This window comes from Microchirus variegatus, assembly GCF_963457635.1.
Source record: "Microchirus variegatus genome assembly, chromosome: 22".
NCBI classification, from domain to species: domain Eukaryota; kingdom Metazoa; phylum Chordata; class Actinopteri; order Pleuronectiformes; family Soleidae; genus Microchirus; species Microchirus variegatus.
In genome coordinates this window covers 8643460-8661999 of record NC_139823.1, presented here as the reverse complement: position 1 = coordinate 8661999, position 18540 = coordinate 8643460, and the positions used below count along the sequence as shown (strand labels likewise).

Sequence of the window (18540 nt, the reverse complement as noted above, 5' to 3'; positions counted from 1 at the left end):
TACTGGTCATGTCATTCAACACAATCCCCTTATCTCAAGAGATCACTGAAATGTTTGGTCGCTAAAGTAAAAACAGAACTTCCTGATGAATCTAGGATTTGTTTACTGTTATCTAGAAATCACACATTTCAAATCAGCAAACAGGATTCCTTCCTCTGGATTCCCGACTGAGGAAAAAAAAAAAAGGAAAAGCCCACGTACCATGAGTCGCTGAACCACACAGGTTAAGGTTGAAAAAGCCTCTTTAAAAAATGTCCCTTTACAGTTCAACACATGGCTTCCTGCTTTGCCTCGAGCTTCTCTAGTTTGTCGCCTGAACTGCAAAAACGAGCTTCGCGTGTGGACACAGAAAACAGATTCTCCGTCTTCTTTTTCCTCACAAAACTTCCGTCTCGTTGGATCAAGGTGCGCTCCCCTCAGGTAGAAGGAGGAGACGTGGTGGCGCGCCTGCGCACTTCCTCTAAGGACTTGTGTGCGTCAAATCCATACCTGCAAGACAAATGCACGTGTCCAGTCAGTGTCCACTGTGCACAACTAAAGCGTTGTCCAGTGATAATTTACTAAATAAATAAAAAAAACTAACGAAAAAGTCGCCGCTGAATCCCAACATTGATCGTGGTAAACTCCGGATACACAGGCTGCAGTGTCCTGCACTCACGCTGTTCTCCGCCGGAGCTGCTCACATTCAATAATGGTGTCATTAATGGGATTTGTTCAACTGGTCATTCACCGGCACAGTTGCTGGGTTACAAATAACGGAGGAACGCACTTTACCCCACACACAGCCCACCGCATCCAATCAGGCTCTGTGAGAAAACAGCGCACAGACTTGGGACAAAAACTGAAAAGAGAAACGCGCTTGCGTTTTCTGGGAGAAGAAGTTAACATTACGCAGCGCCTTCGTTGGTAAAAAAAATAAAATAAACAAAAATCTGTAAAGACGAGCACTCACTTTAAATCCCTGGGTGTCATGCAGCGTGGATGCTTGAAGGAGCCACAGCGCGTGGAACCAGGCTGCGCTCAGGCGCGCAGTGTGAAGCCTCTCTCTGCATTTGTATTAACTGTGTTCCCCGGTACTTCTTATCCACGGCGGGTATCCCAGTTTATTATGTCCATCAAAATGTCCACTGTATCCCACATTTTTCCATGGAAGTGAGGACTGTTTAAATTGTCTTGTCAGCTTTTACATCCAAGCATGGTAAGGCATTTTTTTGTATGGCACATAATTCAGAAAAAAGTGATTCACAGGAAAACAGAGCAGAGATAAAGCACAAATGTTAAAATGTTATCATAAAAAAAAGGAAATAAAACAACACACAAGATTCTTAAGATTTCCAGGGTGTTTGTTCCAGGCTGGATGGAGTCGAGTTCTTCATGTTTTGTTCTTATTCTGAGTGAGAGGTCTGCTTGGTTATAAAGCTGAAGAAGGTCAGAAGTGTATTTTGGTCCTGGTCCATTAAGAGCTATAAAACAAGCAACACTATTTTAAAATCAAGTCTCATTGACCCTGGAAGCCAAATGTAGCGATAAATTATACAGAAAAAAAACATTCAGGCCAAAAAAAACCAAAAAACCCCACCATATTTCTAAATAACTTTATTTTGTATATAAGTAAACAATATTTATCCTAACTAAAGTAATCATTAAAATTAAAAACAGGCTGTGTAACAGGCAACATTACAGATTTCATAAATATACTCAAATGTTCTTCAGTGCCTTTTGTGAGGAAAGAAAAAACCTGCATGAGCCTGAAACCCCCTTCCTCCTCCTCCTCCTCCTCTATTCTGCACTCTGTGGTTTTCCTTCAGGAATGTCAGTGCCCCACTATTTATATACTCAAAAAAATTTATATCACGTTTAAGAGGGTTTCCCAAAGAAATAATAGTAATATCTGCACATTCTTTGAACCGAGCGAACGCCAAACTATCTAATTAAATTTCATTAAAAAACACACATTGGTTCCATCTCCACACACACACACACATCCAGCACTAGGATCTCAGCGCAGACCGAGCTTTGTCCAGGATGTCCTTTCTCATTTTTGGATAGTTTGGGTGAGCAGCCAGGACCTGTGGATGAACGCAAACAAGATTAATGGGATTAAAAACAGTTTAAAGCTGTTGAAACTCTGAACATCCTCAGGTGTCTCACCTTATGACACACGTCTATGGCATCAACATGCCTCTTTGCTTTTAAGTAGTTGAAAGCAAGCTTGTATCCTGATATAGAAAGACACATATATACAGTAAGTCTCTTAATTCTTTTTTTTTTCTACTTCCAGAAAAGAATGGGTTTGACTCACCAATAGTTGGGTTAGTCCGATTTCCATATTTCCAAGCCAGTTCATAATTGAGTGCTGCATCACGGAATGCCTGCTCTTTTTCCATTATGTAGCCCAGATATTCATAGGCTTTACAGCACGACTGTGGAGAAAAATACCAATATTATCACTAAGCATTAAAAACAAAAGAGGACTTCACCAATCTAAAGAATGTTGATGATCATTTTTTGAATTGAAGAGCTAGTGTGAACTACCTATACGTCTGTGTGAGTGTGCAAAAATAAAACGTTTTGCTTTATGGAGGCCGCCCCCATCTTGTGCTGCCATGTTCCCGCAGCAGCCCCAAATGGACATGTGGTTTTGTGCTTTGTGGAGTGGAAGTGAAGGAAAAGTGGCTCCGTCATAAACCATGAACCTGATGCTTAAACCAACAAAGAAGAAAGACCACCATATGCCGTGTTTCCATCATGGTACAGTTTGTTTAGATACAGTATGGTGCAGTTTGGAAAAGGAAAGCCTTGGCCTAGGCTTGCGTTACGACTGAGAACAGCATCTTTCACTTGGTAGGTGGAGTGTGAGCTGTGCCCGATGGCTGTCAACCTCAACTTTGTATGAGAATAGACTCCAGGTGTTGAATAAACACCAGTCGCAAGGGAGTGACGCTTCTGTGTCGGTCTCACTCTACCCGTACTGTAAAATTACTTAAATAACCCCAAGGGAAGGAAAAATGGTTGGTGACAGTTATTTTGGTGCTATTCTAGCGATAAGATGCGTACAGAACCGAACTGTTCCACTCTGTGGAAACTACAGTTCCCTGCCGCGCTTGGGAAAGGGAGGGAAGAGTGATGGAGACCTCTGTTTGTCACAATCTACAATCTCACCATTAGACTCGCCATCTTTATTTGCCTTGAATTTTCAACACTGACCTTATTATGATTGAGGCACCTCTTTAAGAGGTCCCCGGCCATGTCGTACTTCCCCGAATGGATGTAGATGTCTGCCAAGAGCAGCCAGCTCTTCTCAAACTCATCGGCGTCAACAATGCTCCAGTTCATCTTAGCGATGCGTTTGAGTTGGTTCCTGGCTCGGGGAGTTTGTTTGAGCATCATATAAGCTGTCGCCATGGCCAACAGCGCAGGGACGTGGTCTTTCTAAATCCAACCAAAGAATTTCGTTTAGACAGGCTTAATCTGAAAACACCGATCCCCCCCCAACACACACACACACTTCATGCCACTGTGTTTACTCCAAAACCACACTTGACAGTTAAATAATAGTTTTTAAGAAAGCTGAACTGCAGTAAGTGTTTGATTCAGCCAAACACAGTTGTCAGGTGTGCGGTTTAATATCAAATGGAATGACTAACATTAACAGAGTGTAAATATACCTTCCAGTGAGGGTTTATTGACACAAGAACGTCCGGGCGATATGAATCGTATGCACCATCTGGAATTTAATTACCTCATTGTTTGCGATCTCTGTGAAAATACTGAGGGCTCTCTCTACATTGGCCTTCTGCTTGGTTGCCATAATGCAGTAGTTCTGCAGGATGCTGAGCTGTATGTGTCCACCTGTTGTCTGAGGCTTTAACTCCTTCAGCAGTTTCTCTGCTGTTCTCACGGCGAGCTGCTCCGACTCCTGCTTCTCTGTGGAATTCCTGTTGAGAGACAGGAAACTAAACTTTGCGCCGAAAACTCTGTGGGTTGTGGTAATAGTGTTTACTTTGTCCCACTGCTGCTCACCCAATTTCACCGTCAAGATTCTCAAACACCTCCCCTCCCATGGTGTCATTGTCAGGGTTAAGGTAGATTTCGATCATGTTGTACACAGCATTTTGACCCCAGTCATTGTCTTTCCGTGCTTTGTTGAAGTGTCTCAAGGCATCGTTCGGTTCCCCTGTGTACCTGAGGAGTGAGCACAACTTTAGTCACATAATGCAAAATACTGGAGGAAGCATACTTAGCCATACTTACCAAAGATAAAGCCCTTTGCAGTAGTTGAACCCCGGGTCAAACTTAGTCCTGGAAGAATGTTTTTCTGCCATATCAAAAAATCTGGGGATTTCCTCCAACTTCCCGGCTCTCCTCAACAAGTCAATAAGACGTGACAGGGTTGCGTAGTTGTCTGAAATAACAGTTGGGAGGTTCTAATGCATTTACATTTCGAGAAGGTTCACACCACCAATTCACAGTTATATTGAGCACACTGACTTGTGGTTTAAAAAAAAAGAAAAAGAAAAGAGAAACGTGACTCTGTTGCACCTGGTTTGCGCTCCAGGAGTTGTTGAAAGTGGAAAACTGCCTGTTCATAGTCCTGCTTCCTGAACATAATGTCAGCCATCATCTGAGGACAAACACATGTGAGAAATTAGCGATATATACACGCGAGTTCCAAAGAAAAGGTCACACACAACTGCGGTGGCAGGCAGACAGAACAAACCAGAGTTGCGTCTTCGTTGAACTGGTCATTCTTCAGAATGACGCTGCATTGCTCCTGGCACGCGTCAACCTCGTCCAGCGTGAGGTACAACCGAGCCAACTCCAGCATGACCTATGAACAGGGAGCTCATTCATTTTAATTAGGTTTGTGTGACAAGATCATTTGTGGAATAATGTAGGGCAATTGAACCTGCTTCTTTTTTTTCCCCCCTCTCTTAAACTATAAACAGCTAAGATCACGAAATCTTCGAAACACAGGGACGCGACACTAAAAGATGCCTGTTAGTCACAGCTGCAGTGAGTACACAGGACGTTTTTGATTCGGCTGCACTGACCTTTCGATCGGTCTCACAATACACAAGAGCTTCTTTGTAGAATTTCACTGCTCTCTCATAGCCCCTCTGACTCGTGTAGTGTTTAGCGATCTCGGCGCAGATCTCTGCGGCAAGCTGCTTCTGCACGGGGACAGCGTCAGGCTGCTCCAACTGCACTCGCTTCAGCACCTTGGCCTGCACATCCCGAGCCTACAGACAACAAATGCACAGCCACGTAATGGAAATAACGTCAGTAATTATCATTATCATCCCCGAATAAACAAGAAGATGAGTAGTGCTATTTAAAATGCTTGCATCAAAGACACTACGCTGCAGTGAAGAAGACATGCCTTCTCCTGCTGCAGTTTTGTCTCTCTCTCTCTCACACGCAGTCTGAGTTCCATGACTTCAGAGGACGTTACACTGACCTACATTCATTACTCTAACTTTAACCCTACAACAATGTCTTTACCTTAAAATGTAATAATTTATGTTAAGGTGACTTTTTCTGTCCCCATAAGGAGGACATGTCTCCTTTATGTGACTGTGTAAATAGATGTATGTCCCCACAACATGAGTACATTAGTACAATCATAGATATAATGCATTCCTTCGCCCCTTTCCCTATTATTAAAGGTCCCATATTATATCCTATTTCTCCAAGTTAACCTAGTTCCCTGGTGTCCTAATGAACATGTCTGTGACGTGCTTTGGTCAAAATACCATAAGGATGAGGCACCACAGCAGTTCAATCACCCTGCCAAAACGGACCTGTTCCGAACGCTCTGTTTAAAAGTAAAACGGAACTCAAGGGACAGGAATGACATCAGCCACAGAGGCTACTGGGAGCTAACAGCAGTTAGCATTTGGAAAAAGTGATCAGTGCAGGCTCTAGCAGGCACATTGCCGTCATATATAACATGTATCCACTGGACAGATAAATCCTCTGAGGCTGGAAGTTTGTGTAGAACTCTGTGGAGCCAAGAATAGAACTTTTTGCGGACTTCCGGTTTTCGGATGCCGTTGTCCTCTCCAGTACTCTCGCGTGTTTTACGGACAAAGCGGAGCTCCGCGAGACAACAACTCCAGGAATTTAGCGCATTGTGACGTCCCAATGAGCGCGGAAGTCAACATTTCGTGTGTTATCTCCTGTACTTAGACTGAGGAGGACCACAAAAACATGAGTGAGTCATCTTTTTTTACACTTTGGCGACTGGTAGGTCCGCCAGAGTCCCAAATATAACTATTAAAATTATTAAAAAGTTGATTTTGCATTATATGGGACCTTTAACCGAAACCCAAGTCTAACCCCAACCCCCAAAACCAAGTTTTAACCCTGAAAAAGCCCTTTAAAGGAATGACAGGACATGAGGACCAGACAAAATGTCCCCACTTTCCCAAAATGTCCTCACTCCCTTAGGTTTATACGTTTTTTGGTCCTCACAGATACCCATATAAAAACACAAACACACACACAGAGGCTGTCTGCATGAGTCAGGACTGTTAGGATTAGGAGGAAAATGTTCGTGGGTGCTTCTTGGCATTTTCAGCCACAGAGAAGGGCAGTGACATCAGATTTTCCCCACTTCTCAGGTGAGGCCGCAGAGCGTTCTGAAAAGATGACTATAGAGGTCCACGGTCCAACAGGTTGCTGCCATCTCGATTTAATGGCGTCGCTCTTATGCCTTTTCGTCAGTCGTGACTTGAAACGCGTCAGTCTGTGTGCGCGCGCGCATGGTGTAAGGAATGTTGCCGGGCAACCCGAAAACAAAACACTGCTATACTGAGAAAGACAGAGGAGAGTTGTGTGGAGCTGATAGGCCTAATCAAGATTGTGTGAACTCATTTGACAATGGTTTGAATGTCACGGACATTTGCAAATATTCAAAAGTTACATACTACAGCTTTGGGGAAGAAGAGTCGGTCATTTTTGGAAATAATCAATATATTTGACACAGATAACTGAAGTAACTTACTCTTTGAAGGGAGAGTAAAGCCTCTTCGTTTTTGCCAACCTTATTTTGGACTTTTGCCAACAGGACCTGATAACGGCAGTCATCTGAGAGCACCGGGAGTTCATTCACTGAGCAATACAGAGAGCAATACACCATTAAACAACATGTAAATACGATATTTTGCTGGTACAGTTAGCATCACTTTATCTGTGCATGTGTCTGAAAATACTGTGACACAACAAGTACCTGGTTCATGGGTCAGAGCCTCGTGCAGGACTTTCTCACAGCGCTCATACTGCTTCATCTTCATCAGCAGCTCGGCCAGGTCATAGCGCAGGAAGTTCTGTTGCTCCGTTTTCAAAGCAGCCTCATAGTAATTTATCGCCTGTGTACGAGCAGCACTTGCATCAACACCGGTTTGTCTCTGCGTGAACTTTGTTTATCTTTCAAACGAATACACAAACAAACCTTGACGTAATTATGAGTCTTGACCAGGGCTTTTCCAATCTTGCTGGCTAAAGCACCGTCTTTGGGGTTTTTCTTCAGAGCGTGCTCGTACACTTCAATGGCTTTCTCTGGCTAAGGATAAACAAATGACAATAAGCGGTGTCAGAACCTCTTGCTTGTTTTAGGACTTTGTAAATATTGCGTTGACGCACCATATCTCTTTCGAAATGCTGTAAATATTTGGTCAGCAGTGCATTAATTGCTGCTGCTTGCAGAGCTGGTGGTAAAATGGCTTTAAGATAGCATATCTGACTGTTGAGTTATGCAACCGGAGCATGCGTCAACATGACTGACCTCAGGAGGAGGCTTGGGTTGCTACCCATAAAACCATGCAGGTAAGCAGACCTCATCATCTGTGACTGAACGATGCAGCTGAAGCCATCTCTACAGTCAACAATACGTCACTCACACACAGGGGGGAAGTTGTGTCCCTTTTTCCATTTTTACATCATACTCATTTCAGCTTGGTTACTGGGTCCAGCTGTGCATGAATACGTGTAGTGTTTCCTTTAATGGTTTCATCCACGGTGCTTAGTTGATGTACTGTACATATTTATTTTCTTTTATACCAATTGGGTAAAGGGGATGGGTAAAACAGCTCACTCATTTTTTAAAGCCTCCATAAAATGTTGAGTGACATCATATTCCTCTGACCTCAGTACATCATTTCCAGCAGATTAACTTTTTCTTTCGTATTTGAAAGGCTGTAAATCTTCTGGGTGTAAAGGACATGTAGATGAATGCTCTTTTGTAGCTTAATTTATAATATTGAGAGGGTTTCCAAACCCCAGTTCAGGTATTGAGCATTTAAATCAGAAAAAAAACATTTGCCATCCACACTGCTGTCACAGTAAGAAGTCACAGAAAGCACCCAATCTAGTCTTACGACACATTACACCACTATGTCCCATACACCATTATCACCAGCGTTAAAATACAGTGGTGTAAATAGGTCGCGCAAAGTAAGCTGAGCAGATTTATTCCCAATTAGATAATTCGCTCTCCCATCATCTTCACACACAGGTATAGCGAAATTAGATTAAGGAGCGAGAGACAAGGTGACTCTAATTATTATTATTTCATTTTCTTGTAATTTGTTTCATTTACTTACACATTCAGCCCTACTCTAATCACATACTGGTACATAGAGTAGAACAGTATTTCAGATTTTCCTCCAAGTACCACCAGAGGGAGCTTTGAGATCCATGGGTCAAGACAAAACTTTAAAATTTGCTCTTATAAATATTAGGACATTGTCCATTAAAGCAGACATTTGACTGGTCTATGTGATACCTGGTTGAAACCAAATGTATTCCTTCCTTTCAATTAAGCCAGTTATTATAAACAAGGAGGTGGTGTTGCCTTAATCTACAGATCTCTTTTCACTGAAATCACAAAAACACCCCCGGTCCAGCACACAGGCTTCAATATTGTGGTGCTTTACAGACCACCTGAAACCTATTCAAAACACTAGATTTCAATATCCATTTAAATAAGTCCACTGACTCCTTTGATAAGGCATTTCTGGCCTTTATCGATACAGTTGGTTTCAACCAATTTGTACATGAACCTGTTCATTTAAGCGGAAACACCGAATATCTTATACTCTCCCTTGGAACAGAGTTTTTGAGCTTGAATGTAACATTATTACCTTCTGCTGTGTCACATCACTTTTGATTACATTTGAATATGGTTGCAAAGGGGTGGAAAATTCCTGGGAAATTTCCAGAAACTTCACATGGGAGCTTTTGTTTGGAGATTTTGGAAATATTCCAAACAGGAAACTAATTAATGAGAATTAACTGTAACTGTAATTTATTTTTGAATAATTTAAAGAAACTGTGTCATATACAAATGTCATAATCAGGCATACATGATGAAAATTAAAAAATGAATTTGCATATATACAGAGTACACAGGTAAATGACTATAACTAAAACAGTGATTAGACAAACTACAGACAAGGATTTTGTTATTTGAAGCATTTTGGACCATGAAAACTGCTCTTGATTATCATAGGAAAACATATTATTCACTACTTACTTCTTGAATGTTCATGTAGGCATCTCCTAGTAAGAGATATGTGTGAGGACTGGGCAACTTCTCCACCATTTCTCTGGAGAAAACACAAAGATATCACAGTTAGACAGCATAGAAGCGTCTGTGGGCAAATGAGGAAAGAGCACAGCGATGTGTGTAAATTACAACATATCTAGTGTACTGAAACTACAAATTACAGGGTGAAAACTAAGGCTGGGGTTGCAAGTTCTGGTTCTATATCAATGTCATATTTGTCAGAATGCATTGAAGCCAAATAAAGATGGAGGGCAGTAGCATATGGAGTGGGTAATTTTTATAGATTAACTTTTTTCTTGTGTTCATTTGGATCTGAATTTTCGTCTCACCTGTAACAGCTTGCATACAGACGTTTCTCTTTCCTGTGATTCAGATATATGTCTGCCATTTTCTCCTTGGCCTGGATGTAATAGGGCTGCTCCGGCGTAATGTTTCTCAGCATACTCAGTGCCAGCGAGGTGTCGCCGCGGAGCAGGGCCAGGTCCGCGTTGGCAATAGTCACGCGTAGCTCCTCAGGGGTTCCCGAGAACTCGTTGATGGCATCTTGCATCACCTTTGCTGCTTCATGCTGAAACATTAAATCAAAACATTAGCAAAAAAAAAAAAAATCAAGGTCAGACATAGGTGGAAACCAAACAGGACAATCATACCTGTTCACCATTGAGCCACAAGGCTTCAGCTAACTCCAAGAACACAGAGACACAGTCAGCAGGGCTCAGCTCAATCTTCTTACTCTTGGACTTGGAGGAGGATCCAGCTCTGCGGACACCTGGGAGACTCATGGCCATCTGCAACGTCTGAATAGCCTCGGTCAGTTCACCCATTTTCTTCTTACTCTGGGCCTTGATCAGATGGTACAAAGGATGTTCTTGAATCTGAAAGGGGTGAGAAGTAATGATATGTTATGAGATACTGAGATTAGGTTTTTAACATGACTCAAACAACAGCAGCTTTTATTGAGCTTACACCTCTCTACTATGTTAACCAGACATTTCAGTACTACATTCTTTGCTATATTCGGTCTAGCTCAGGACAAGCTGACAGACTTTTAACTTTATTTTCTAAGGGTCAAATACAAGCCTGGACACACACTTCCTCATTACAGCAACTATATATTATTATCTTACCTCAAATTTATGGCTGAGGCAGAGTTCAAGAGACTGGGAACACAACGTGAAGTTACCCTGCTGCATGTGGATCTGTGCCATGAGTAGGTGAGCATCTGCATGGGAAGGACACTGCTCCAAGCAGTGGGTTAAACTGCTCTGAGCAGCCTCGGAGTCACCTGGATGAACAGGGACAGTGCAGTTTGAATCAGAAGCAAATGTAAAAAAAAAAAAAAGATAAACTGCTATTATATAATGCAATACTCACCGGACTGATATCTGACTTTGGCTAACAGGAAGACCCCTTGAAGGAGACCTGGCACTACCTTGACCACAGTATCCAAGAGAGAGGCACAGTGCTGGAGTTGGGGAGCAGGAGCCTGGCCTTGGACTGTAGGCTTCAACATTATCAGTACAGGTGTTATTTGCTAGAAAGTTTCTCAAACATTTCAAATGATGAGCAATCATTAGTGGGAACAGGATGCACGTCAGACTGAGGACACACTAGGTCTGGATTTTGTACCTTGGTTGGACAAAGTGCAAGATACTCTTTAACAATGTCCAAGAGGAAGTCAGGGTTGAGCTTCTCAAAGTACTCCACTCCCAGCGGCAGACCCTGCAGCGTGGAGAAGTGTGTGTCTACTGCATCGTTCAGAAGGTTGGTAATCTCGTCCTGTGGTCGGCGCTTCTTCGCTGCCAAAACAGCACGCAGGTACAATAGCTCCTAATAGAGTGGAATAAAAGAACTAAATACAGGGATAAAAGCTCAAATCTTTGGGCAAAATAAAAGTGGTCGATAGCAGAAGGACACAAATATTCTGTGTTTAATCATTAGTCATGATTCTGAACAGCCAATTTTTCTCAGGATATTCATTGTAAAAAATATTCAATATTCTTATGTTCCAGCATTTATGGACAGATTATATTACCCCCGATTTTCCAATAGACTGTTGAATCTCTGTGAGAAATTCCAACTGTTGTTGAGCATCCTCAAGTTGGCCCTCGATCAGCTGGCAACAAATTATGCCTGAGAGAGAGAGAGAATAAGAAAATGTTAATATCGTCTTCACCACCCTGACAGGTCAACCGATTAATCATTGTAACGTGTTACCGGTCAAAGCAGAAACACTGGTCTCATCCAGAGTCATGGCAGTCTTGTACCACTTCATAGCCTCCTTGAGTCTGCCCTGAAGAACCATCTGATAGCCCAACTCTGTGGCTAAATCCGAGTCCCTTGATGTGATAGAGAAGGCTCTTTCCACCATCCTGAATGTCTGCTCAATCACTTTCTCATTTCGTCCACACTTCAAGGAAACGTGAACAAAGTTAAAGACAATGTAAAGGATCCTTAATCTTTAGTGGCGAGAGTTAAGAATGAGAGAGAATCGTGAAAATTGCCTTACAACACGAGTGAATGCAAGAGACATTCTGTAGAAAAGCTCCGGGTTGTGAGGTTCCACGTTATCCAAGTTGCTAATGAGGTTTGAAAGCTGCTTTACTGACTGTTAAGAGAAAAAAGTAAAAACACTTTCTGTTAATTGACAAGCACCACTTTTAACAGCTTAATCAAAACTCAAAAATGATGTGGCATTCAAAATTATTGTTTGGTTCCTGCTGAAGTGTTGAACGCACACACTAGAAAAGGGATGAACTTTACCTCAGTAATATCTCCATCTCTGCACAACGAATGTAGAGCCAACATCCGCACCGCCTCCAGGTTATTTTTATCCTTCTGTAAAAGCCTGAAACATAACACAAGGTGCTGTGAATGTAGTCCATTTCCTACACGTAATAAGCTTGGATTTCTCTGATTGATAGCAAGAGAACATACGATACTCCTCCAATGCTTTTGAGCATCCAGACAAATACAATTACAACTCAAAGTGATTCATTCATAACTACCAAAGAATGGGAAGTATCCTGTACGATGGGTGAACCCTTGGAACTACAACTCCTTGAATTTGTGATAGACTTTAGCATCTGGACTCAAAGGCTGTGTTTTTATGCTGTGTGGCTGACTGTGGTCCAGAAGGGTGAGCACAAACAATGGCTTAGTCAGTATGCACTGGTTTGAGGCGTCACATTTGTGTTTCATTTGCACTTGAATGCTAAGCCATTTGTAAAGGCAGACTGTGTTTTTTTGTCTGATTACAAATGGTTTTGCACTTACCGATCGCACCAGAGACATTGAAACCCCTTCTTCTGTGACTTGCACATATCTGAGACATGTGACCCTAACCCGCTCATAAATTACCTGTGTGCTGCCTCTATGGTTTGCTCCCAGTCTTGAAGGCTAAGCAGCAATTTCATCTTCTTGATGAGAGCAGGCACAAACTCAGGAAAACTAACAATGACTTGGTTGACCATCTCCAATGCTCCAGAGTAGTTCTGACGATATTCATAGTATTGTGCCTAAGACAGAGCAAATAGAACTTAGGTGCCATTGTAGAAAATAGTCTCTTATTGTGCAACATGTACAAATATCCCACATATCTTATTCTGAATCTGAGGATTCCATATGTCCAAGGCTATATTCAAATATTCGAAATAATTTGCTGCCCGTGCAACCAGTTCATGTGGTGAGTGAATTAACTGAAGAGGAGAAATATAAGAGCTAGAGTGATGGCAAGGATACAATTACCGCACAACAGCAATTACGGACACAACAAGAGAAAGCACTCACTGGTGGTTAACAAGGTGAACTGACTATAACAATGGCTTCCTTGTGTCATAACCTCTATCAGACTAACAAACTAAAACATAACCACATTGGCAGAGATAATAAAACTGTATGAGTCATAGGAAATGGGAGAAATGACAGCGTCATAACATTTTCAGCTGGACGATTCACGTTGAATGTGGAGTTCCCATCTTACCTTTCCCATCAGGGCGAAAACATCCGCTTTCTCTTTCAGTCCTTCGTCAAAGTATTTTCCAGCCTTCCTGGCATAGGCGTCTTTACCAGATGTGACATCTATCCAGGCTTTGAGTATCGTCCCCTGAACAACAAATGCCACTTCTAATTTTACAAGTCCTGTCGTAGTCGTACACATAAATGCTTTGCATGCTTTCACGTTGCATACATTGTCTCACCTCTCTGGAGCCATTGGAGAGTTTGATCATTCTCTCGGTGTACTCCCTTGCCTTATCATTTCGCCCCAGCAGCCAGAGAAACAGCCCAGCGTAGTAAAGACTCTTGGGAGACGCACTTTTACGATCTTCTTTGACCTTAGCATCAAGTTGTTGAATGACTTCTCTGTCTGTAAATACAAAGACACTTTATCAAATATTATTATAAACAAGTGTGTCCATGTAATTTAAGTAGGGACTAGTGTTGAGTTACCTGGGTTTGTCTTTTTTCTCTCAGCATAGACAAGAGCCATCAGTGCGCAGAGAGATACATCTCGACTGTCTCTTAATGTGTCCAACTCTACAGTGGCTTCTTGAATTTGATCTGTAGTAAGAAAGTAACATAATGGCAAAGACACAGTCAAACATCATTAATAGCAGTGTTTCTTGCATGTTACCCTCAATACCATAAAGCTTTTTTGAAAGTGGTTATTTTTCAAATAACAATACTTTTGCTCAATTCAATTAAGACACTTTGGAGATATTTGGGAAAATAGGTTTGTCTTTTCCAAAGGTTTACACAATACTTGTTGATGGAAGCTCTTGCTGCATCTTTTTTGTCTTTTTGATGTATGTCAGCCTGAATTTGCATTGGATTCTTAAAAAAGATTCCTCTATTTTTCAGTATGTTTTTTTTCTATGTTCTTTTTCCCACGTGATTGTATATTTTCTGTGATATTTATCTAATAAGTGATGCATGTATACGTACGTAGTTTTGTTTATAATATGTTGTGTTTGATTAATTTAGTGTATCTGCCTTTTTAAATAGAGGCATATGGCACCATAACATAAATTAACATTTACTCGATAGACAGGATATTCATCAACGATATCTGCAACGCCATTCTTACTCATCAAAACAACAGTTCCAGATATCGGCAATTGAGTTTTTACTCGTCAGAATGATGTCCTTTTTACCATTTACCTAATTCCAGTTAGAGATTCAGATTGTGTTTTCATCTGGAATCCATGAAAGGCTTCCTTTCCTTCTTGTTTGTTACAGACACAATCATCTGACCAGAACAATCTAATGCCATTTGTTTGTTTTGTTTGATTCTTTCAAGCTTACCCTGCATTAGGGAACCATATGCATGGAAAAAGCTGTAAATGGGATCATTGCTGAACCTCCTCTTGGCAGCTGCTGCAGCATTTACAGCGTGATTGAAGAACTTCTCATAGCAGTAGTACCGTATTAAAGCCTGTGAAGACACATAGAGACAGTCAGTGCAGTCAGGACTGGCTAAGGAGGCGAGCACAGGAAAATCCACGCCTCAGCCGATGTTACTTTATAAACACAATAATGTTAGCATACAAACCAAACAGACATTAGCTTGTGTTAGCTAGGTGTAGCTGCTGAAATTCACACAGGACGTTTGTGGAATAGACTGCCGTTCAAACGTCGCATTCTCTCACCATATACAATAAAGTATATATATAGCAGTCGAGACTGTTCACACTGTAACAATGTTATAATGAATTATAACTCAGCGCTCACTTGAACACAGTGTCGTGTCACTAATAACTATAGACACTTACCAACGTTGTCTCTTCGTCCTCCATTTTTGTTGAGGCGCTTTATTTGCAAACCTGAAAATAAAATAACGCACAATTCACATCTTCTAAGCAGTAGTTTAGGATAACAACGATATGTATTATTATTATTATCGCCGTCTCCGTTGTGTATCCGCCATCTTGAATCAACTCTTTTAGCGTTGTCTGGTAACTTAGGAACGATTATACGTGCGGGTATTAATTTTGCCCCACGTTTTGAATTTCAGGCACAACCTGAAACGCAAACTGCTCGTTTACCACCGGCATCTTTTAGCACTTGTTTAGTAACCATACTCCCAACACTGTTCACTAATTCGAAAACATTTTATTAGTGGAGTTGTTCAGCGTCGGCTGGTAAAGTATTTTGTACCTGTCAGATTTGAAACCGGGCAGACTAAACCCACGGGAAATAGTAATATTATAGTAATATTATGTATGTTTAAATCAGTTAGTTCCGCTCTGAAACTCTAGGTGGCAGAGTTACCCTTTTATAAAATGTGATTACTACCAGCCACCACTACTATTAGTACAATCTCTAATAATAACACTGTATTAGTATCAATAACAATTATTATTTAATAGTTGTTTAATAGTGTTTTAAGTATGTATACTGCATATGCTCAAAGTCTATCTGTCTAGGTAATAACATTAATAATAATAATAATTGTATATATATATATATATATATACAATTACTGTCACTGTTACTTTTCACTGTCAGTCACTATCATATTTTAATATATGTTTATCATTCTTGGTAATGCAAGTGTTTACAGTAGCTCCTATACCTTGTGGCTTAGAGCTTGTTTCAGCCTGGAAACAACCATTGGAGTTGTAATCACTCAACGGTAAATGAAAAAAAAAAAGGGCATGTTATGGGTTTTAATTGGTTGCAGTGGCTCTTAACAAGTATTCTGATGGGTAATAAACACGAGGTAGTCTATAATACGCCACATACAAGCCTTGTGAATAAAATCAAATCTGAAGAAGCTGCAGTCGAAACTTGGTGTGAGTTGGTTGTATTGACATTTCACGGATATCTCAGTAGGTTAAAAACATTGCATGCCAGAGTGACTTTAATTATTTCCATATATTCAAAGTAAGTTAAAGGGAGCTCAGTGACTTTGGTTACATTCACAAATGTTGCATTTGTGTGGTCAGGAGGCTTAGTGTTGGATTTGTCTGTTTTTTTTTCTCTCCAACATGATTTAAAAATGTTCTATTTTGTATTTAAAGGAAAGGATGCTTTACCCAGCCACCACCGTTCCCTGACATGTGCTGGAAACACAAAGATTATATCCACCCATCTCATCATATTTTTTGTTATCATGTGATATCAAGCTTTGAAGAGTGAATCATATACATCAGAGACATGCTTCCGTCTCGCCAGCTGTAAACTGTGCCTCAATGTTACGCAACACGATGCATTGACTGTTAAGTATGAAATCCTGATGTCTACAGTGTTGAGTCCATGGCAGAAGCGGCCATCATGTCCATCATGGGTGCAACTGTTGCAGAAGAGACCTTTCCATGCCTTGTCAGATACTATTTAGCACTGACTCTGGCACATAATCATTACTCTCTGCAGCACACATCAATGGAAGAGTAAATCAGGTTGGTATCGAGCTCGGAGCGTGTGCAGCAATGGTAAATGTCTGCTGTATTTAGCTCACGACTTATTTGACCATATAAACATGCATGATTCATAATATTTACTATTTTGTCTTTATTTATTTATCAATCCGAGCGAAATAAATTGCATTCTCAATAATACTGGAACATAGTAGTTGCATGGGAGATAAGCAAGGTGTGGTACTTAGCAAAGAGCAATAAATACTGCATGTGTTGTTGCACTTACAAAGAATGCATCTAAAAACCTATTAGGGGAAATACTGTGGAATATCTACCCCTTGGGATATACTGCTATAGCATTCTAATGGCTATATCCATTGTGGTTTGTACAAGCCATTATTGATCAAAGAGCCATGCCCAATAATACAAGCAGCACACTTGAAAATGAACTCTTATTTTTTTGTTTTTCATGTGTTGCAATAAAAGGAGTTGTTTGTACTAGTTTTAGTTTTTGCAGTAAATATATGTGCATGTGTGTGTGGGACTTCTCACAGAAGTGTGTTGTGTGTGAACCGCTGGGGTATTTGTGAGTGCGTGTGCGAGCGGAAAATTTAGTGGCTTAGATAAAAAGTGAGTGTGCGTGCATGTCTCTCTGTCAGTCTGAGTGTTTGTCTATTTGCACATCGGGAAGGTGGGTGGGGGCGGGGGTGGGGACTCACCACCACCTAATCTAATAGGATTTTCTTCCCATCTCTGTACAGCAAATAAAATTACAGAGCTGTTATAGTTAACGTTCTCAGATTTCTCTCAGAATTGTGTTTCATATGCTCCCCTCCGATGCATGCCCCGTGGCGAGAGCCCAGCCAAGTAGACGTGCTTTCGCGTCTAAAATGTCCACGTACAGTGTTATTGCCCACCTTGGCTCCTGGCTGGAGACAGCAGAGCGACTTCCAGCCTTCCACTCTATAATACAGGCAGCCGGTCTGAGGTCTGTGCTGCTGCTGCTGCTGCTGCTGAGCATCCTGCAACAAGAAGAATCTGCAGAATCACTCTTGATTTACAAGCAGTTCTGTAACTCCACCTGTTGCCATGACATAATGTCCACATACATACTGAGATACTGCTTTCACTCATTACTTTTCTTACATTAGTGGATAGATGGTTTTTTTTTTTTTTTTTACATTTTCATATCAACATTCACCCATTTGTTTCCGTTACAGTGAGTGATTTTTCCCAACATGCTGACATGTGGACATGCATTAAGACAAACCACAACTGCCGAATGTCAGAAAAACAACATATGAGCCATAAAGCCCAATGAGTGGATGTGGCAGTAATTGATAATCACATCTTCTTTGTGAGGCAAAATGGCAGGAATTATCAGCACTTTGCCTTCCGCCTCCTAAGGATCCAGCAGTCACAATGGGTAAAAGCAATGCTGGACTGTAATGAACATTTAGACTGTTGTTAATAATTAATAAAAACATCTTCCACTCACTAAAGATGCTAATAGTTTCCGGCAGAAGCCACAAAAGCCACTCAGAAGTCGGATACCGGGCTTCTTGTGCAAATGTTTGATCAACCAAAAAGCACACACAAATTTAAATATGT

At 41.1% G+C, this 18540-nt stretch overlaps 1 protein-coding gene across 1 annotated transcript; it reads right to left on the bottom strand.

Annotated features, from left to right (window-relative positions):
* Positions 1-1991: 1991 nt before the first annotated feature.
* Positions 1992-15366, bottom strand: ttc21b (tetratricopeptide repeat domain 21B; the record flags this gene model as incomplete). Its single annotated transcript, XM_083908925.1, has 29 exons — positions 1992-2069; positions 2152-2219; positions 2303-2423; positions 3208-3432; positions 3743-3938; positions 4024-4185; positions 4255-4405; positions 4543-4624; positions 4721-4831; positions 5055-5243; positions 7010-7116; positions 7235-7373; positions 7457-7567; positions 9539-9611; positions 9901-10139; positions 10222-10446; positions 10699-10856; positions 10946-11075; positions 11201-11401; positions 11607-11704; positions 11789-11981; positions 12081-12179; positions 12335-12419; positions 12932-13089; positions 13554-13676; positions 13771-13937; positions 14021-14131; positions 14876-15005; positions 15343-15366. The coding sequence occupies 29 exons, from the start codon at positions 15364-15366 to the stop codon at positions 1992-1994; spliced, it is 3954 nt and encodes a 1317-aa protein (XP_083765051.1).
* Between the last annotated feature and the right edge of the window lie 3174 nt (positions 15367-18540).